Source organism: Bombus affinis, chromosome 2, assembly GCF_024516045.1.
Source record: "Bombus affinis isolate iyBomAffi1 chromosome 2, iyBomAffi1.2, whole genome shotgun sequence".
NCBI lineage: Eukaryota > Metazoa > Arthropoda > Insecta > Hymenoptera > Apidae > Bombus > Bombus affinis.
In genome coordinates, this window is record NC_066345.1 from 16,315,955 (window position 1) to 16,334,865 (window position 18,911).

General features: G+C 30.5%; 7 protein-coding genes across 12 annotated transcripts; 5 read left to right on the forward strand and 2 right to left on the reverse strand.

Annotated features, from left to right (window-relative positions):
- Window positions 1-166: 166 nt before the first annotated feature.
- LOC126928685 (arrestin homolog) lies at window positions 167-2,712 on the forward strand. Its single transcript, XM_050744302.1, has 7 exons — window positions 167-329; window positions 466-587; window positions 721-1,020; window positions 1,110-1,337; window positions 1,430-1,618; window positions 1,701-1,869; window positions 1,998-2,712. Exons 1-7 carry the CDS (start codon window positions 263-265, stop codon window positions 2,141-2,143), a joined length of 1,221 nt encoding a protein of 406 aa, XP_050600259.1. The 5' UTR covers window positions 167-262; the 3' UTR covers window positions 2,144-2,712.
- LOC126928683 (general transcription factor IIE subunit 1) lies at window positions 2,189-5,195 on the reverse strand. Its single transcript, XM_050744299.1, has 8 exons — window positions 5,046-5,195; window positions 4,574-4,736; window positions 4,336-4,502; window positions 4,141-4,269; window positions 3,752-3,978; window positions 3,475-3,679; window positions 3,177-3,405; window positions 2,189-3,080 (listed from the first exon to the last, which is right to left on the reverse strand). The coding sequence occupies exons 2-8, from the start codon at window positions 4,698-4,700 to the stop codon at window positions 2,905-2,907; spliced, it is 1,260 nt and encodes a 419-aa protein (XP_050600256.1). The 5' UTR covers window positions 4,701-4,736; window positions 5,046-5,195; the 3' UTR covers window positions 2,189-2,904.
- A 79-nt stretch (window positions 5,196-5,274) lies between these two features.
- Window positions 5,275-6,862, forward strand: LOC126928700 (rab-like protein 3). Its single transcript, XM_050744354.1, has 5 exons — window positions 5,275-5,423; window positions 5,725-5,934; window positions 6,012-6,160; window positions 6,237-6,350; window positions 6,419-6,862. The coding sequence occupies exons 1-5, from the start codon at window positions 5,378-5,380 to the stop codon at window positions 6,596-6,598; spliced, it is 699 nt and encodes a 232-aa protein (XP_050600311.1). The 5' UTR covers window positions 5,275-5,377; the 3' UTR covers window positions 6,599-6,862.
- Window positions 6,863-6,957: 95 nt separating this feature from the next.
- Window positions 6,958-9,827, forward strand: LOC126928681 (putative ATPase N2B). 3 transcript variants are annotated; one of them, XM_050744294.1, is made up of 8 exons: window positions 6,958-7,102; window positions 7,470-7,853; window positions 8,164-8,349; window positions 8,432-8,673; window positions 8,745-8,913; window positions 8,976-9,116; window positions 9,207-9,326; window positions 9,398-9,827. In XM_050744294.1, the coding sequence occupies exons 2-8, from the start codon at window positions 7,482-7,484 to the stop codon at window positions 9,518-9,520; spliced, it is 1,353 nt and encodes a 450-aa protein (XP_050600251.1). In that variant the 5' UTR covers window positions 6,958-7,102; window positions 7,470-7,481; the 3' UTR covers window positions 9,521-9,827. The 3 variants fall into 3 exon arrangements, with proteins under 3 accessions (XP_050600251.1, XP_050600252.1, XP_050600250.1); XM_050744295.1 differs by lacking the exon at window positions 6,958-7,102 and adding an exon at window positions 7,122-7,215; XM_050744293.1 differs by lacking the exon at window positions 6,958-7,102 and adding an exon at window positions 7,227-7,384.
- A 202-nt stretch (window positions 9,828-10,029) lies between these two features.
- LOC126928695 (deoxyribose-phosphate aldolase) lies at window positions 10,030-11,690 on the forward strand. The gene is made up of 5 exons (XM_050744342.1): window positions 10,030-10,440; window positions 10,505-10,683; window positions 10,770-10,905; window positions 10,983-11,359; window positions 11,435-11,690. Exons 1-5 carry the CDS (start codon window positions 10,416-10,418, stop codon window positions 11,597-11,599), a joined length of 882 nt encoding a protein of 293 aa, XP_050600299.1. The 5' UTR covers window positions 10,030-10,415; the 3' UTR covers window positions 11,600-11,690.
- A 177-nt stretch (window positions 11,691-11,867) lies between these two features.
- On the forward strand, window positions 11,868-14,040 carry LOC126928698 (40S ribosomal protein S4). 2 transcript variants are annotated; one of them, XM_050744351.1, is made up of 6 exons: window positions 11,868-12,019; window positions 12,475-12,733; window positions 13,000-13,097; window positions 13,182-13,353; window positions 13,417-13,546; window positions 13,864-14,040. In XM_050744351.1, the coding sequence occupies exons 1-6, from the start codon at window positions 12,017-12,019 to the stop codon at window positions 13,988-13,990; spliced, it is 789 nt and encodes a 262-aa protein (XP_050600308.1). In that variant the 5' UTR covers window positions 11,868-12,016; the 3' UTR covers window positions 13,991-14,040. The 2 variants fall into 2 exon arrangements, with proteins under 2 accessions (XP_050600308.1, XP_050600309.1); XM_050744352.1 differs by lacking the exon at window positions 11,868-12,019 and adding an exon at window positions 12,064-12,332.
- On the reverse strand, window positions 12,602-18,406 carry LOC126928678 (probable tubulin polyglutamylase TTLL2). 3 transcript variants are annotated; one of them, XM_050744285.1, is made up of 10 exons: window positions 17,902-18,406; window positions 17,537-17,725; window positions 16,300-16,425; window positions 16,109-16,212; window positions 15,906-16,035; window positions 15,535-15,811; window positions 15,260-15,462; window positions 14,921-15,184; window positions 14,535-14,833; window positions 12,602-14,460 (listed from the first exon to the last, which is right to left on the reverse strand). In XM_050744285.1, the coding sequence occupies exons 2-10, from the start codon at window positions 17,612-17,614 to the stop codon at window positions 14,340-14,342; spliced, it is 1,602 nt and encodes a 533-aa protein (XP_050600242.1). In that variant the 5' UTR covers window positions 17,615-17,725; window positions 17,902-18,406; the 3' UTR covers window positions 12,602-14,339. The 3 variants fall into 3 exon arrangements, with proteins under 3 accessions (XP_050600242.1, XP_050600241.1, XP_050600243.1); XM_050744284.1 differs by having other exon boundaries at window positions 17,537-18,406; XM_050744286.1 differs by having other exon boundaries at window positions 14,535-14,743; window positions 17,537-18,405.
- Window positions 18,407-18,911: the final 505 nt, after the last annotated feature.

Below are 18,911 nucleotides of genomic sequence, written 5' to 3' on the forward strand. Positions count from 1 at the left end.
TTCACACTACTGATGAGCTTGACCATGCTTTCTAGTTGAAGGTACATGAACTACTGAGTCAATATGCGTATCAAAATCCTTAGATATGTGTTCTAATCTCATTAACTAACTTGTGTAATAAACTAATACAATTAGTAGTATGGCTTCAAGGAAAGAAGCCCCTCCAAGACTATATGAAGTTCCCTGTTCTTGCTAAGAGATTGTCACTTCTGGGTGGGAAACAAACTTCTGCTAGTTCATTTAATTGGAGAAAAGGTGCCAAATGTTTCCTCTCTTGTTTTTGACTTTTGTTGTAGCCATTAAGGTATTCAAGAAAACAACTCCAAATGGTAAGTCATAAAGCATTAAAAGACTAACATATAAAAATGTAATAGTTTTTTTAGAAACAATATTAGAAGAATTAGTTTTACTTTGACACAGTTTGTTTTCAAAGTCATGATTAAGAAATCATCTTGCTATCTACAGGAAAAGTCACAGTTTATCTTGGTAAAAGGGATTTCATTGATCATTTGGATAGCATAGATCCCATTGATGGCATTGTTGTTGTTGAAAATGATTATCTTCAGGGACGAAAAGTTTATGGACAGGTAAGAAATAAGAATAAAGAACTTTAATGTACAAGATTATGTATATATATACATATCTAAGTACCGTACATTATGTACATATGTATCTTTTTGCACATGAAAAAATCATTCCATTTATTATTTTATTATCTAGGTAACAACAACTTTTCGCTATGGACGCGAGGAAGATGAAGTTATGGGTGTCAAATTCAGTAAAGAACTCGTTATAAGCCGGGAACAAATAGTTCCAATAAAGAAGGAAAAACAAGATATGACACCTGTTCAAGAACGTCTTCTGAAACGTCTTGGAGCAAATGCATATCCATTTTTATTTCAATTCCCACAAAGTTCTCCTAGTTCTGTTACATTGCAACCTGGAGATGATGATCAAGGAAAACCATTAGGAGTAGAATATACTGTCAGGATATATGTTGGTGAACATGAAGAAGATAAGGTAATACTCTAATTATAGTTAAATATTAATTTATTAATAATGTATATTATATGTATATAAAATGTATGTAATTTATAATTTTTATATAGGGACACAAAAGGTCATCTGTTGCGTTAGCTATAAAGAAATTGCAATATGCTCCACCTACAAGAGGACGTAAATTACCTACCTCCCTTGTTTCAAAAGGATTTACCTTCTCTCAAGGTAAATTGAATTTGGAAGTTACACTTGATAGGGAGATTTATTATCATGGAGAAAAAGTAGCCGCAAATGTTATAGTTACTAACAACTCTCGAAAGGCAGTCAAAAATATTAAGGTATATACATATATATATATATATATATATAATGCAATAGAATAGTAGTGGTATTGTATCTAGCATTTAATTATAATATCTACATATTTTAGCTCTTTGTGGTACAACACTGCGAGGTGACAATGGTTAATACTCAATTTTCTCGACACGTGGCTAGTTTAGAAACACGTGAAGGTTGTCCAATCACACCTGGAGCATCCTTTACAAAGCAATTTTATCTTGTTCCATTAGCTAGTAGCAATAAGGATCGTCGTGGAATTGCTCTTGATGGCCATTTAAAGGTATGCAATATGCAACATAATTAAAAACAAATGTTATTTTTATTGCTGTTCACACTTTCATATACTTTTGTTGATATTATAGGATGATGATGTGAATCTTGCATCTTCAACTATGGTGGCAGATGGTAAAACTCCTAGTGATGCTATGGGCATTGTCATCTCTTACTCTATTCGAGTAAAATTGAATTGTGGCACTTTAGGAGGTGAATTAGTTACAGATGTCCCATTTAAACTAATGCACCCAGCTCCTGGTAAATAAATTTTACTATTTCATATATTAAATATTTTAATATCAAATATATGTGATAATAATAATAGTGAAATAATTTATTTTCCAAGTTTTATTATAGCATTTATAACTATTACTTTATTATTATAGGAACTGTAGAAAAAGAAAAGGCTACTTTAAAAAAGAATAAGAGTATTGAAAGGACACGATATGAGAATTCTTGTTATTCAAATGATGATGATGACAACATCGTGTTTGAAGACTTTGCTCGTTTGCGCTTAAATGAACCAGAGTAAAATAGGAACATTTGCAAGAGGATAAATACTTATTTTGAAAGAATCTTAGATTCACAATTCTTTGTAGTAAATTTAAAACAGAGTATAATAGAATTATATGCATATACGTAGAAATTGTCGATTCTGGGATTCTTTTGATATGAGTTATGTCTAAGAATTGAAAGAATAAGAGGTACAGAAGGCAAACAAATTATAATATCCATATGCGCTCATTGGTATATAGAATCGAATATTAATATATCAAGAAAGATGTAACAAAAAAAGTACAAAAAAAACGGAAAGCATTATAAAAAAATTTATATCGTCTTATAATTTCTACCCGGTGGTGGTGGTCGGTTAGAAATTCACATAAAGACGAAAAAAAAAAAAAAATTAAGTAAGCTTAATAAATAACTTGTATTCGATTAAGATTAAAATCTTCCCACCTTACCAGAAGTGACATGTATGTTATTATCTTTGATTTATGGTGATTATAACGTGTCTGTAAATGTTCGTTTATTACAAACTAATGACATTGTTAAGCCATATCTGTATATTAGAAGAAAAATATAAAAATTTCGAAATATTAATTTTTGAGTTTGTTTTCTTTATATTTCGTTAAAAATACTATGATTGCTTCAAAAGAAAATAAAGAGAATGAATATTTACCAAACCCAGAAAATTATATATTTTATGATTATACAAAATATTACAAGGATTTTAATAGTCAATCAGTCTTACAAAACATTGTTAAATGTTTACCAATGCTGACTGTATTCTGATTAGTCATACATATGTGAATAATATTCTTGATATGCTTGAATATATGCTTCTTTCTCCACGGGAGTCATTTCTGCTATTAATGTATCATTTACATCTGCAATGGCTACTGTTTTTCCTGCAACAGTTACAGTTGGTACAAGATCTTCATCTTCAGAATCCATGGTTTCTACTTCTCCTAAAAAAATTTAATATATATATGTATATTTTTTTAAATAATAATATTAATATAATAATTCTGCAATGCGCTTTAAACATTTTGTGAAAACAATACCTGTATCAATAGCTTGCATTTCAGCAACTTCTTCATTATCACTGCTATCACTAGATTCTTGAGGTAATACAGATTTTATAGCTGCTGCTGAATTTGTTCCTCCTTTTTTCTCATGGGCCAATAATACAGACATTATATCTTCACCTTGTTTATTATTGGTTGATGTTGTATTAGTAGCAGTAGCTGCAGCTTTGTCCAAAATGTTTTCTTGTGTGTTAACTCCATCAGGCTAAAGCACAATATTATTAATAAAAGATATAACAAAACATTAGTACTAAATTTTTAAAACAAAATTTACCTGTGAGTCAGAGTTAATAACAGTACTTTCCATCATCCAAATTGGTCTTTCCTTCCTCCTATTTGCTGCATTATCATCGATAGAATCATCACCAATTGTGACATCTACTCGTGTATCTTCCACCATAAAACCTGATGATCTAGTAGCTTCACCAGACCACTGCTCACCAGGCGCTCTCAGACTGCTTGGTTTCCTTGTATCAATACTAAGAAGAGAAGGTATAAATAATATTCAAGAATTTTGGCGTATTATTAATAATTCCATTAAAAATCTATACCCTTTAATTGTATTTATATCAACTGGTTCAGGTTCCAATATTTCAGGAGCTAATTTGATACCTTCTACTTCCCTTAATAAAATATAAAGAGGTTCTAGTTGTTCGTTGAATTTAGCTAATAATAGTCTTGAATCTTTTTTAGGAAGGGCAGATTGGTCCTCTTCCACTACTTCACGGCAATATGTACATCTAAATTCACCAGTAGTCATATCAAATAATTGATCTGCCTACATTATATTATAGTAATAAGTATTCTATTGTCACTAGGTTTATAAGGTAATAAAGTTGTGTTTCTCAAATTTGCTTCATATTTTGTTCTTTTTACTTTTACATATTGTACAATTGAAAAATTTGAGAAACACTCTACAATTTACAAATAATTTACATACCTCAAGATCAGTAAATGTTTTTAAACAATTTGTACATTTAAAACTGGCCCTACTGGTTGCATCTCTTTCTTCGGTTTCCATTCTTTTTCTCATTAAATCTAGTTTATATTTTACTACATTTACAAAAGTCTAAAATATAAAAATGTACAATAATTTGCTTGATAAGAACAATGGAGATCAAATATTTTGTTTTACCTTATAATTAATAAAATAATAGTTGACTTTTTGTGCTTTTCCATCCGATCCAGTTTCCATTTTTAATCTAACTTGTATAAATTTATCATTACGTAATGTAGATATTCTGGCCCTTAACATCTTGCGTTCAAATTTTAACAGTTCACAAATATCATCTTCTTTCATACCTAACAAAACATAATAATATAATCACGCATTTGCGATAATATAGTAGATAACTTATATCCAATTCACTTACATGGATTTCTAACTAGCATATCAACAATTAAAGCATCTTCTATCGTATAAAATCCACGTACTACTAAACGTGCTAATTGTTTTAAACTACTGGGAACTTCTGTAACAAGTCTTTCTTCACCACTCATCTTGTGTTTAATTACATAAAATAAAATATGAAAGTACTGAAAAAATTTGTACAAATTATTAAACTCTATTATTAATCTGCAGATAAATTATATGTATTTTTCCGCTCGTACAATACATTTTACAACGTGTTACCATTTTATTAATTTTTTAATTGTCTTGAAATAATGCTATTTTTAATGATATATTTCATACAATTTAAATCTAATATAATGTAAGAAACCAAAAACGGGAATGTGAAAATCCTTGCAATAGGCTCTGGGCTTAGAGTACAATAAATAATAATAATAATAAAAGAATTTCGCACAATTTACTATTTTAAGTTTAATTTATAACAAAATACTAACCTTTAAAGTAATTTAAATAGTACATTTATCATTAAATATTTTGATTAAATACGAGTATAAGCAAATTAAAATATGTATCAATTACAAATATTAATTGTAATTGATATTCCCTCAATTCCCTCAAAAAAAGTAAAAAACTAACGAGTCAAAATACATTATTTCATGGTTTGATTAAATATGAGAAAGCACCGTTCCAACGGACGCTTGTTTATGAGTAAAATAGTTTTTAGGTTATGTGTTCATAATAGAAAATTATCAAATGACTACCTGTCAAACAACAGAAATAAAGAAACAAAAAGATACATTTTTATATAGTTTCATAAAAATTATTGATGGCTGCAATCGATAAAGTTAAGATTATTGTTGTTGGTGATTCTGGTAAGGATATGTACATGAAGCAATTCTATAATATCTTTTTGTTATTGTCAATGTCTTTTATTTTGTTTATCTATCTATTATTAACTGTTATTTCGTTAATTACAGCATAAATGTCATATTTATTACTAGAATATATTTTTCAAGCTTATTTAATTCCTTAATTTATAAAAAGTTATATCTGATGTGTTTCATACATATTTTTATGACATTATTTGTAGGTTATCTATTTTTTTTACACCTATGTTTATGTAACTCCTTATGATTAAATAATTGTTAAATATTCTTCCTTTCTTATATTTAGGCGTTGGAAAAACATCATTAACACATTTAATATGTCAACAACAACCTATTAGGAATCCTTCATGGACTATAGGTTGCTCAGTGGAAGTTAAATTACATGAATATAAAGAAGGAACTCCTAATCAGAGAAGATATTTTATTGAATTATGGGATATTGGAGGAAGTCAAAGTCATAAAAATACAAGATCTGTTTTTTATAATCCTACAAATGGTATAAACATGAAATATATAACATTAATGATTTAAAGTAAAAAATTTAGAAATCATCAATCATTATTAACAATACAGGTATCATATTAGTTCATGATTTAACAAACAGAAAATCACAACAAAATCTTCAAAAATGGCTTGAAGAAGTTTTGAGTAAAGATAATAATTATATGAAATCAAAGCCATTTGATGATTTTGATCCTGAAAAATTTGTAGGATCTACACAGGTAATGTTAATTATTTTTGACATAATTGTATAATTTTTTATCATGTTCTTTTGTGTAAATAAAATTATTTTTTTAGATACCAATTTTAGTTATTGGTACAAAATTAGATCTAGTTGCGGAAGTCAGATCAAATGTACATAGACGTTCTTCAACTATTGCAGAAGAATGTGGTGCTGATGAAATATTTTTGGTATATCATTTATTTTTTTAAATTATTACACACTGATATTATTGTTTTCAAGTTAACATTCTTCTTAGGATTGTCATCAAGTGAGATCACTAGCTGCTGGTTCTAGCTCTTCTGTTAAATTGAGTAGGTTTTTTGATAAAGTTATTGAAAGACGTTATTATTCGTTAAAAGAAGGAATCAATCCTGACAAACGAAGACTGCCAATGTATAGTGCTCCATACAGTTCTAAAATTTATCATAATGATTGAAATTTAGAAAATTCATCATGTCTATTTTAACATTAATAGAATTCCTAAATTTCTTGTATTACATTCCTAATTTATAACAAAGTGCGAGTCATTAAAATGAAATGTTATAAATAATTATTTTGAAAATAGTGTTAAGATATTTATATACAAAATATAATAAAATTATACATTTTGAATTAAAATATTAAACGTATTACTTCTTATATAATTAGGCTTAAGAACATTTATTTAATTAAAATATTGGAAAATAAATGATATTTTATACCTTCTTATTTTTTATCTTGTGAATAAAGCTTTATGCATCAATATGGACCCTTATGAACAGCCATTAATAAATTGCATCTGATGGTTCCATATTTCTTTTTTAATTACGTCATAACATGACGCGCGGTAGATAATTTTTCAAACTGAATTTCTTTGTACATGAAATTTCTTTCTAATAATATTAAAATATCATGAAAGAATCAGTTTTAATAAATAACAACGAAGGAAGAAAACAGAAGCGTAAGTACATGATTTGATTATATATTTTTCAGTTATTCAATTCTTCATATTTATCAATATCATGCTTCACACCTACCTTTTTAAATTTCCTAGTGTGGGTATTCTATTTTAAGGTAGATACATGTAATGTATTTTCATATGTAATATAAAGGTTAACATACTGATTGTCTGTCAAACGTAAATTCGATAAATATGTGAATATCTTTGATTATATACACTAGAAAGTTTTTCTATATTTTGTTAATTTTTTAAATTAAATGTATATTTGTCAAATATTTATCTGTAAGAATAAGTATTTACCTAATCTGGCGTTTAATAATATACTTAAGTAACATACATAGATAACAAATTATGACCTTTCCTTTAGGACATCTTTCCCATGATGACTTACTTGTTACCAAAAAAATTTTTTAATCAAAACTATTTTACAAATTTGTCCAACAAATTTGTACAACATATTCAACGTCATGGATATGTTCATGATGTTAGTTTAATTGAGAAAGGTCCAATTGTTATGTTAAAAAATAAAATTGCAAAAGGAGAATTAGTGGAAGATGAACATCAAATGAAAGTTGCTAGAACATTGCAGAGTATTTATGAAGAAATAAATGGATACAAACCTGAAGAATTCAACTTATTAGATAAATGGTTGGGTAGGAAAAGAAAACAACCACCAAAAGGACTATATATTCATGGAGCAGTTGGTGGAGGTAAAACAATGTTGATGGATCTTTTCTACAAATGTTGCCAGGTATTATAGTTTATAACTCATATAATTATTGCATATGGATAGCCACAAAGTATTATTAATTAACAATTTGGTAGTTCATAATACTTTTCAACATAATTCATGCACATAATAAAATAATTAATGTAACAAAGGAGTTACTTTATATAGTAAAGGTACTGATAATAAAAAAATTTTCTTTAAACTATGATAAAGGTACTCTAAATACTATAATTTCTACAAATAATATAAATGGTTTTCCATATGCAGTTCATTAAAAAATAAATCTTTTAATTAAAGAAACAAGTAATTATCTTGAAATGTATTATTTTAGATTGAGAATAAAAAAAGAGTTCATTTTCACTCTTTTATGCTTGATGTACATAATAAAGTACATGAAGTAAAGAAAAATATTGTACGAGATGTTAGTAGTACTAAACTTCAACCATTTGATCCAATACCACCAGTTGCAAAAAGTATTACTGAAGAAGCTTGGTTACTTTGTTTTGATGAATTTCAGGTTCATTTCTGAAATATACAATCAGTTATTTATGATTTAATGTAACACGTATTAATAAAAGATTATATATATATATATATAGGTAACTGATATTGCAGATGCTATGATATTGAAACGATTATTTACTGAACTCTTTAATAATGGAGTAATAGTTATTGCAACCAGTAATAGAGCACCCGATGATTTATACAAAAATGGGCTACAGAGAGGAAATTTTATTCCATTTATACAGGTTTTAAAAAATTATTGCGTTATAAATTCCCTAGATTCAGGGGTAGATTATAGGCTGAAAACAGGGCTTAGAGATGAAAAAATTTATTTCATGTACGTATAGTGATGCACAAATAAGGCATGTAATAAAATATTCCTCTCTAAAAAATGATAAATTTTTATAGAAAAGGAGAGGATGCAACTAGTGATGTGGATAAAGTGTTTAAATATTTATGCTCAAAGGAAAATGATGTTGTGAGATCTCGAACTATTTCTATAAGAGGTCGTAATGTTACATTTGAAAGAACCTGTGGTCAAGTGTTGGATTCAACTTTTGAAGAATTGTGTGATAGAGTAGGTTATTACAAATTTTCATTAGATATGTATAATATAACAAGCAATTGTTTTATTTACAGCCACTTGGTGCTAGTGATTATTTAGAACTAAGTCAAGCATTTCATACAGTTATTATAAGAGATGTACCACAACTAGATTTTCGTCTTAAATCACAAACCAGAAGATTTATTACATTAATTGATACACTATATGACAATAAGGTAAATTTACATATGTTCTATCTACTCTTCATATATAACAATTTAAATCATTATAAATGTTTATATTTAAATAAAAAAAAATTTTGTCAGGTACGAGTTGTAATATCTGCAGCTGTTCCACATACAGAACTTTTTATCCCACAAGGAAATAGTGAATATACAGATGAAAAACGAATGCTAATGGATGATTTAAAAATATCACATGGTTCAGTAAGTTACGAAACAAAAGTTGTTGTTTTCATTAACTGATATATAATTTTTTAACTTTGTATCTTCAACAGGACAATTACAAATCTAATCTTTTTACTGGAGAAGAAGAACTTTTTGCTTTTGATCGCACTGTATCACGACTTTCTGAAATGCAAACCACCCAGTATTGGGAACAATGGCAACATTATAGATAATAATAATTTATATTAGTACAAATTTTAGTAGTTTTGTTTAGAAATTTTTTTAATTTTGATGACTAAATTGCAAACCGTTGGTAATAAATTTTCAAAAAAAGAATAGTATTAATTCGAAAAAGTAACAAGTACATTCGAGTATGCTATATCAAAGATATATCAAATTAGCTTAAAATGTATCAAAATATATTACAGAAAATATTTATAGTATTTATTACTATTATGTAAATTTATTTATTATATATTTCATTATACATAATATTCAGCAATAAACAACTGCTATAATAAATTTAGATATTAAATAATATTTAATATGTATCAATAATTATAAAATAAAAATCGACAATTTCAATCCTTCATTCCAGAAATAGGCATGACAAGACAGCCTCTATGTCACAATTGCGACTTTATCTGAAGAAAAATATTCTCAATGCTTTTATAAATAAAAATTAATACTTATTAGTTAAGAATTATATTGATCAGTCATTCTCGCTTTAGAACGAATATTTTTTTAGCTTGCAAAAGCAGTCTTTTTTTTTTCATTTTCGCGAGGTATATGTGATACATTATATAATGTAGCATTTGATAAAAATTATATGTATATATCACAATATACAATATCAGAATAAAGTGGGAGAAGGTTTATTAAGATAAAGTAACTGAGAAATGATATGTTGTCAAATGCATACATATATGAGTCTTTTATACTTTACTGTATCATTTGCCAACAATCGTAAATTATAGGTCATTGCGGTGTTATCAATTACTAAAAAAATTTTCTAATTGATATCGCTCCTAAATTTGAAGCACTCACACTCTTCTTACGTGTTCATTTTTACGCATTTTACGCATTTAATTAAGGTTAAATATTTCCGAAAATTTTAGAAGACGTATAATGGATATTCAAAAGTTGGCTAATGGTAAATCGAATTTAAAAATTTTATCATTTTTCATGTTTTTAACATTTATATACTTATGTTTTAGCTACAATGAATTTCGATCAGTCTGCAATAGATGGAAAAATTAATTCTATACGTTATAGAGTTAATAAATTGGAAAATCATGTTAAAACTGCTTGGTTGGTAAAAGCAATAGGTTTCATAGATTTAACTACTCTAGGAAGTGATGATACACCTTCAAAAATTGAAACTTTGTGTACTAAAGTAATACTTAGTGTTATATTAAAACTTTTGATCTTTACGACATCTTTAAAAATATTGATATATTTCATATATTTCAATAATTACAGGCAGTAAACCCTCTTAAATTACCAAGTAATTCACATTTGCATACTGCATCTGTATGTGTATATCCCATGAGATTTGTAGATGCAATGTCTATATTGGAAAAACTTGATAAAGAACATAAAATTTCCAGGGCTACTGGTAAGTATACATGTAAGTTCTTTTCTAATAATATTTAAGTTAAAAAATAACAAAATATATTATTGTTATCTAAATAGTGGGTGGAGGATTTCCATCAGGACAGTTTCCATTAGAAACACGTCTTCGTGAAGTAGAAATAGGTGTGGAACTAGGAGCTGATGAAATTGATATTGTTATTAACAGACCATTGGCTTTGATGCAACAATGGAAAGAATTATATGAAGAACTAAAATCATTTCGTGTTGCTTGTGGTAACAAATGTTTGAAAGTCATACTTGCTACGGGAGAATTAGGTAATTTAGAGAATGTGTATAAGTCATCTATGATAGCAATGATGGCTGGAGCAGATTTTATTAAAACATCTACTGGAAAAGAAGCAATAAATGCTACCTTGTCTGCTGGAGTTATTATGTGTCAAGCAATCAAGGATTATTATGAATCCACACAGAGAAAGGTATAAATTTTTGTTTAAAAAAATGAAAAGCAATATTTCATACCTTATATTTGGTATTGAAATATATTATTTTAGGTTGGTTTAAAACCTGCTGGTGGTATTAAAGTTTCCCAGGAGGCTTTAGAATGGATGATGTTGGTTCAAATGGAATTAGGAGAGGAATGGCTATCTAAAGATTTATTTAGAATTGGTGCCTCCAACTTATTGGACAACATAGTTGAAGCTATACAATCCAATTAATCTTTATTATTCATTTAATCTTTTTCAAATAGTTATTGTAATTTTGTAATGCTTTTATATCCATTTATTAAAAGATTTATATATTATAAAATATTTTTTACATTTTCCATTATACCATTGATTCTTAAAGTTAGAAATATTGAAAAAAGAAAATACATAATACAGGATGTACCATTTTATGATTACAACATTATCATATAATTACAATTTACAATTACTTATATAGTATTTATGTTTTGAAGCATAATTACAATTTATGTTACTTTAAAATTATGAAATTATTAACTCAATATAATATAATGTAAGTCGTTTAAAAAAGCATTGAACAGTTATATACACGTATCCGCCATATTAGTTACAGTGGCGTTGCAGAAAGTAACATCGCGTGAACGTGCCTTTTCCATTTAGAAAACGAAGATGGTAAGTGCGGCTGTTTGTTGCTGACATAAAATCCGTTTACATCGGCTGAATAGTGTGTTGTATTTTTTAATATCCGAGTAAAGCGTAAACTAAATGAATTAAAGTGAATATTTATCTCTATATGATTTGTTAAATTTATTTCATTTTTATGAAGCAAGACATACGGTTAAGATGTGCGCGTAAAGGTTACATTTTTATAACGAACAGATCAATACTTCATATGAATATTTGCTATAAATCTATTCACAGAAATAAGTTTTTAGTGTGACATTCGGTGATTATTATATTTTAAGGAAATAAAAGAGATAAAATGGTAAACTAACTTCTAATCTAACCTCTTTGTTTATAGAATGACAATATTATATTGAATGATATGTTTGACATTAATAAGTTCGTTGAATTCTTGCACATTTTATTTGAGACGATAATATTAAGTATGTGAATTTTGTTTTTAGGCTCGTGGACCGAAAAAGCATTTGAAGCGTCTTAACGCGCCTAAAGCGTGGATGTTAGATAAACTTGGGGGTGTATATGCTCCACGTCCATCTACGGGACCTCATAAATTAAGAGAATCCCTTCCTCTTGTTATTTTTCTTCGCAATAGGTTGAAATATGCATTGACTAATTGCGAAGTAACAAAGATTGTAATGCAACGTTTGATTAAAGTCGATGGCAAGGTTAGAACTGACCCCAACTATCCTGCAGGTTTCATGGGTAAGTTTATAAGACACTTTATTTTTTTTAAGTATATATAAGGCTATATCGAAGCTATAACATTTCTCAAACAAAATGTTATAGTCAAACATTAGCCAATAGTAAAATAAAAGTTCTTTATTTTGGTCACAGATTGAATCAAATATTTTTTCTGTATAACCCAAAAAGTGCACATTTTTTATACCACTTAAAAAAATATATTTAAGACAAGGCATATGGAAAACTAAATGTAGTTTGTAATTAATAAATTCAATTTGTCTTTTTAGATGTTATTACCATTAACAAGACTGGTGAATATTTTCGATTGATTTATGACGTTAAGGGACGATTTACCACTCATAGAATTACAGCAGAAGAGGCCAAGGTATTTAATCATTGACAAAAAATCATGGATAATTCAATGAGATATCTTTTATTTAACTAAGAAATTAAATATTTTTTATTACAGTACAAATTGTGTAAGGTAAAACGTGTTCAAACTGGACCAAAAGGTATTCCATTCCTGGTAACGCACGATGGAAGAACTATTCGTTATCCAGATCCTTTAATTAAAGTTAATGATACCATTCATTTAGATATAGCAACAGGCAAAATCTTGGATTCTATTCGATTTGATTCAGGTATAATATCTTTTAGTCGTAAATATATATGAAACCTATTAATCGATTATTATTATTGTTTAGGTAATCTCTGTATGATTACTGGTGGGAGAAATTTAGGACGTGTAGGCACAGTTGTTAGCCGCGAGCGTCATCCCGGTTCCTTTGATATTTGCCACATTAAAGACTCACAAGGGCATACTTTCGCCACAAGGTACTTAAAATATTTACTCTTTATTTGCTTATACTTTATGATCCTTGCATATTCTTTTTTGTTTTCAAATTTTTACAAAAGAAAGAGTAAATTCATTTTTATGGTGACCATAATCGAAGCTATAATATATTATAAAAAATATTGTAGTCAAAAGTTGGTCAAAATGAATTTCCTTCATACTGGTCACTGATTGTTTTCACATAGACTTTTCAGTATTACCCATTTAGGAAACACGAGTATTATTGTTTATTAAGTTAATCTAAGCTACTTTAGATTATTGAGCCGGCCGTTATATCATATATAAATCATTCGTTTAGGTTGAACAACGTTTTTATCATTGGCAAGGGTACAAAGCCGTATATTAGCTTACCAAGAGACAAAGGTGTTAAGCTTTCGATTGCTGAAGAGCGCGATAAGAGGTTAGCAGCAAAGGGAGTGAATTAATGTACATTTGCAAGAAAATATTCAATAAACCGAGAATTTCTTGGTGAATATATATGTCTCTTTCCTTTATCCTGCATATTAATTATCCACATATGGTATTTTAGAATATACGACAATAGAATGCGAATGTTCTTCGTTAATATTTCTATCACAATTATGTTTAAAATACGATTTTAAAACATATTTCGCTATTAAAAATATTGAGAAATATTTATGGCTATGAAAAGTCTGGCTTAAATGTAGTATTATCGAATCATTTAATTGGTCAAAGCATATTGTGCTGATTTGCTTAAATGATAAAAAGAATATGCAGATAAAAGACCCGAATATCTGTTCTGTATATATTAACTTATTTCGATGGCAGCCAAATTTCGGTATTTAATTCCACCATTTTCCGTAATGTAGCGTTATACTGTTCATCTCTATATTTCTCATTCTTTTTGTGCACTTCTTTGGCAGCTTTTAAATATCTGTAAAGGAAATCAATTATATATACTTTTCTGACATTTTGTCATAAATTGGAAAAATTTATTGAAATTATTACTTTTGTATAGAAAGTACGATATTTCTGGTTTCCTTTTCTGCAATTCGTGTAGTTTCCGATAAAGATGATACATAATTAATGGGATTCTCTGATTTGATTCGTGTCAACGGATAAATGCGAATCCAGCCTCCTTCTCTCGCGCATGGCGTACTCCAATCTTTACCATTATCCCATATCGATGTTTTATTGTTGCTTTCTGGGTTATTACCCTGAAAACCGCGTGGAATATACTTATCCACTAACAAGGGATTGTAACGAGACCATAAATTTGTAGAATTGTTGATAGTTGATTGTTTAAGCTAATAATTAAAATGGATATAGAATGTAGCATTTCTAGAACAAAGAATTCAATATTTGTCTATAGCTACTTTATTTTAGATACATACGGTAGGTCGAAGTTCCGTGCATATATTTAGAAAACTATCAGTTTCCCGATAAGTTTTCGATTTCTTTTTCACGGTTCGATTTGTACAAAACTTGGAAGACACTTCAACCTCATCGTCAATCGGGTTTGTTGACCATATCGTAAAAAGCGAGAGACCAGTGTTGCATACTGGAAGACCTAGTAAATCGAATAGGTCATGCAGCAGAGGTTTCTTCACTTCAGAGTCGATTTCGCAGTCATTACTTAAAGCTGGGCTTAGATTGACCTGTTTAAATGTCGATTATCGAATAATTAACAATAATTTTCATGAATAATTCAGGCGAATGAGATATCTCTTAACCTCTAGTAACCATGGTTTTAAATTTCTGTCGATTAATACGTCAAATCCGAAAAACTCGAAGCAATTGGAAGATTTCGGTATGCTCGCGGCTTGGCTCAATATAGTTAAACTGACTAAACAGGCTATTCTCTGCCAAAGAAACCAATCGTAATATCCAGCTTGTTCGAAGTATCTTCTCAATTGTCTAAAAGTCCATTTGCAACCTGCGAATGTTCGAATTCTACCATCTATGGTACAATTGAAGAAACTTTAAATTAGCGACGGTGATTTTATACCAGAACCAACGCGTTCCTTCTTCTCAGAGTATCCTGGACCCAATTTGTTTAACGAAAAGTTAGTGAGATGCCGGAAAGGATCGTTCAAATGTTCTAACGAAAATTTTTCTGTAGCGAAACGCGCCAATCCTTCCTTATACAAGTATATCGTCAAAGGCCGATAAGAGGGTACGCACACGTATAGTCGTAGATCGAATTTGTAACCTCCGATCAGAAAGGGATTCTCGATGTATCTTTGAACCACTGCTGCATTGTCGTATGTAAGATCGCTTAATTTCTAAAAACGTAAGATTTCGCATTTGACGAGTTCATCTAATAAGTTAAGTTTCTCTTTTGATCATCGATGTTCATGCAGCATGATTGATTCTTACGCGAAACAAAAAGATTCCTTTCCCCTGACTTTGACCAACTGGCTTACAGATCCAAACTCTATCGTGTTCACAGCGGCTGCATTCCTCCGCCAATTTCGTATATTCCGATGGCAAGTTATATCCTACAGGACTAACGCGTTGTATTTTTGATAACGTTGATCGATTATTATTCTCACGATATCTTGATAAACTCTAGATTATACCTGAAATCGTAGATCGAACCGTGCATCTTCTTCATACATCTAAGATGACGGATAAGATTGTCTTTTCGACAGATCGAACTCCCTTTCGGAATTCTGTTGATAAACTAAAAGATTTACGGGAATACGATTGAAAAGCTGTCACTTTGCTAACGGAATCGATTTTAAGATAGGAAATTCAGACGACCTATTACCTGCCATGGGAGTAATAGCTTGTAATGGGGAAGGGGGAAGCCGCCGGATCGCCACCATAAATTCCATCGATCTTTGAATACATTATTTTCGCCAGTATATTCTCTCCAGCCCCGTTCCGTACAAACCTGTGATCAAAGTATGCCATTCATATGTAACAATTCGTTTATCAACTTACTTACGGATCAAAGTTCGTTCTTCAAACAATAAGCGAAGACCATTTTATCGCGTGACTCTCGAGCGGATGGAACACGATGAGCAAAATATTTATTAAACTGGAACATTACGCATTCTATAATTGCGAAAAGTTGGAACGCGCGTGCAAAAATAGCAGAGAACGCCCTTGATTTATTTGTCGTGTTATTAGAGCATTAAGAATGGTTACTTTTGATATGAAAAGCGAACCAAGGCCTCTAATTACAATTAAATTCGAGTATATCTCTTTTCGCTGTTACGGTAGCCTAGTTTTATTATTCTTTTCTTACAACTTCAACATCGATTCGCTGCGGAAGGTCATCGACCACATTTACACTCTATTCTTATAACCTGAATCGTTTCCGTTTCGTTTTAATAGCCTGTTTTCTCTCTCTCCTTCCCTCCCTCCCCCATCTGTCTGTCTATCCATCCATCCATAATGACTAAGAAATTAATTTTTACGTAACGAAGCGTCCAGAGGAACGTTACGCTTATATCAAAGTTTCCGATGAAAGTTCGTTCCGGGCTGCATAGTACGCGCATCGCTATTGTGTTAGATCGTATGGAAGGAAGAGGTGAATCGGTGCGCCCCAACAACTCTATTCTTCGTCTATTATTATTGCATGTCGCATTTAATAGCCGTGTTTCTAAAAATGGTGCACGCAAAAGCGCGTCGCATCTCGTTTGGCTCTGCAGGTATGTACGTGCATATGCACACCGTACGTACCTTGAAAAGTATTCAGTTCAAGGGCACGGCTAAGTTTGTAACCGTGTCGAACAAATTCCAAGCGACATAAAAGCGTGACGGAACGTATCTAACATTTATGTACCTACCGGTGTTACGTGTATTCATTGCATTTTAGAGCTAAACTACCCACGCAATCGTGATACACACTTTACTGAAACGTGACTCGCTCGATTTTCGTCTTTTCAATGAAGAGCGTCTAATATCATCCATACATAGCGATTGTACCATTCAATAGCTAACATTGAAATTCAAGGAAACGTTCGGAGCGCGATGTACGATTCTAAGAATATCGATACCTGTATAAGAAGATGCGGTCCTGTACCATTGTCGTTGAGTCTGAACACAAAAGGACCATCCAAGTATTTCACTGCCATATCGAAACATTATATTTTGGAAGACCGCGCGAAGACAATAACTCTGATTAGTAGTATCACGGTAGTATAATCAATCTTCTTTCTTGAAATAATAGCGACACTTTTGTTCCTCTGATTACGTGAAACGGAGAAAAGAGATTAAAGCGTTAGGCGGTATTTTTATTTAGGAAAGCGTTCAACACCGGTTTCCCGTTGTTCTTGTGCCAAGTTTGAAAAGTCCGAAATTAAAAAGAAGAAAGATAATCAGTAACACAAAGTAAGAAGAGATTCGAGATATCTTATCGTACCTCGCACTTTTCATTCACAAAATATCAACATGTAGCTCTTGATGATTTTAAAAAAGCGTGTAATCTAGACATTCTCGATGATATCAATCGTTCTCTTTTTTCTTTTATATACAAGAAAATATTTCTTAACGATTATAGCGAGTTATTCTTGGAAACGACATTCTCGTTAAAGATTAGTCTTTCGTATTTAAATATTTCGATGGGCCCGCATGCAAGCGAGTCGGAATCTCGATTCTCACTGGTGCACCGCCACGTTTCGGTCTACGCAATCGCTATGACCTGGTCGCAGGCGCGCAGGTTGCTCGTATGCCACCTTCCACGCCGCTTTCCAGCTTTTATGGGCTTTCGCTGGACACCGCGAACCCACAAGGACACCGGAAGTCTCATCGGTTGCGAGCTTCCGAAAGAATTACACCGATTTCCGTTTAAGGATATCGCGGACACGCGACTTTCCGACAGACCTATTCGCCGAGATTTGTACCAGATTTACTTGTATCAGAAATAGCATAAATATCGACTGGTGTAGTTTAAACCTTAAAACTTGCAATTGCGATGCGCATCGCGATGACAAGTTCCTTTGAACCGTATCAAAAAATCACATCTACATTCTCTGTCTTCCCATTTCTGAAATGTTTCCGGAGAAATTCGTAAAAGCACGACCGGTATTCTTCGCTATTTATGTCTATGTGGATATATTAATAGGAATACGGTCATTGAGGTACGCGATTATGACGTATCAATTGTAAAAAAGATTCATCAAAATGTTTCGCGTGTTTGGCTACGTTGTAGATAGGAGGTACCGCAAGGTTACTTTAATGACAAATCGATGAAACGTCCCTTACGGTGGAGTTACTTCCTGGTTAGAGACGAAATAGTTTGTGATCGAGCCTTCACGTGTTTCATTGTACGCGGTCCGAGTTCTTTCTCTTCGGAAACCTAACCGCTATTTATGGTTGAACGAATGGTTTCTGCGATATCGAAATGTTTTTTGTTTCTTGATTTATTTCTTG

Bases quoted from the DNA above. Each gene is read 5' to 3' on its own strand.
- LOC126928685 (XM_050744302.1), top strand. From the start codon at position 263: ATGTTTCCTCTCTTGTTTTTGACTTTTGTTGTAGCCATTAAGGTATTC. The intron at 330-465 runs GTAAGTCATAAA...TGCTATCTACAG, and splicing joins CAAGAAAACAACTCCAAATG to GAAAAGTCACAGTTTATCTT. The intron at 1,619-1,700 runs GTATGCAATATG...TTGATATTATAG, and splicing joins CTCTTGATGGCCATTTAAAG to GATGATGATGTGAATCTTGC.
- LOC126928695 (XM_050744342.1), top strand. From the start codon at position 10,416: ATGGATATTCAAAAGTTGGCTAATG. The intron at 10,441-10,504 runs GTAAATCGAATT...CTTATGTTTTAG, and splicing joins TATTCAAAAGTTGGCTAATG to CTACAATGAATTTCGATCAG. The intron at 10,906-10,982 runs GTAAGTATACAT...TTATCTAAATAG, and splicing joins TAAAATTTCCAGGGCTACTG to TGGGTGGAGGATTTCCATCA.
- LOC126928681 (XM_050744294.1), top strand. From the start codon at position 7,482: ATGATGACTTACTTGTTACCAAAAAAATTTTTTAATCAAAACTATTTT. The intron at 8,350-8,431 runs GTTCATTTCTGA...ATATATATATAG, and splicing joins TTTGTTTTGATGAATTTCAG to GTAACTGATATTGCAGATGC. The intron at 9,117-9,206 runs GTAAATTTACAT...AAATTTTGTCAG, and splicing joins ATACACTATATGACAATAAG to GTACGAGTTGTAATATCTGC.
- LOC126928700 (XM_050744354.1), top strand. From the start codon at position 5,378: ATGGCTGCAATCGATAAAGTTAAGATTATTGTTGTTGGTGATTCTG. The intron at 6,161-6,236 runs GTAATGTTAATT...TTATTTTTTTAG, and splicing joins AATTTGTAGGATCTACACAG to ATACCAATTTTAGTTATTGG. The intron at 6,351-6,418 runs GTATATCATTTA...CATTCTTCTTAG, and splicing joins GTGCTGATGAAATATTTTTG to GATTGTCATCAAGTGAGATC.
- LOC126928698 (XM_050744351.1), top strand. The intron at 13,098-13,181 runs GTATTTAATCAT...TTTTTATTACAG, and splicing joins TTACAGCAGAAGAGGCCAAG to TACAAATTGTGTAAGGTAAA. The intron at 13,354-13,416 runs GTATAATATCTT...ATTATTGTTTAG, and splicing joins TTCTATTCGATTTGATTCAG to GTAATCTCTGTATGATTACT.
- LOC126928683 (XM_050744299.1), bottom strand. From the start codon at position 4,700: ATGAGTGGTGAAGAAAGACTTGTTACAGAAGTTCCCAGTAGTTTAAAA. The intron at 3,406-3,474 runs GTAAATTTTGTT...ATTGTGCTTTAG, and splicing joins TTATTAACTCTGACTCACAG to CCTGATGGAGTTAACACACA. The intron at 3,081-3,176 runs GTATTGTTTTCA...AAATTTTTTTAG, and splicing joins AATGCAAGCTATTGATACAG to GAGAAGTAGAAACCATGGAT.
- LOC126928678 (XM_050744285.1), bottom strand. From the start codon at position 17,614: ATGGCAGTGAAATACTTGGATGGTCCTTTTGTGTTCAGACTCAACGAC. The intron at 16,426-17,536 runs GTATCGATATTC...CTTTGATCACAG, and splicing joins GACCGCATCTTCTTATACAG to GTTTGTACGGAACGGGGCTG. The intron at 14,461-14,534 runs GTAATAATTTCA...TTTCCTTTACAG, and splicing joins ATCGTACTTTCTATACAAAA to ATATTTAAAAGCTGCCAAAG.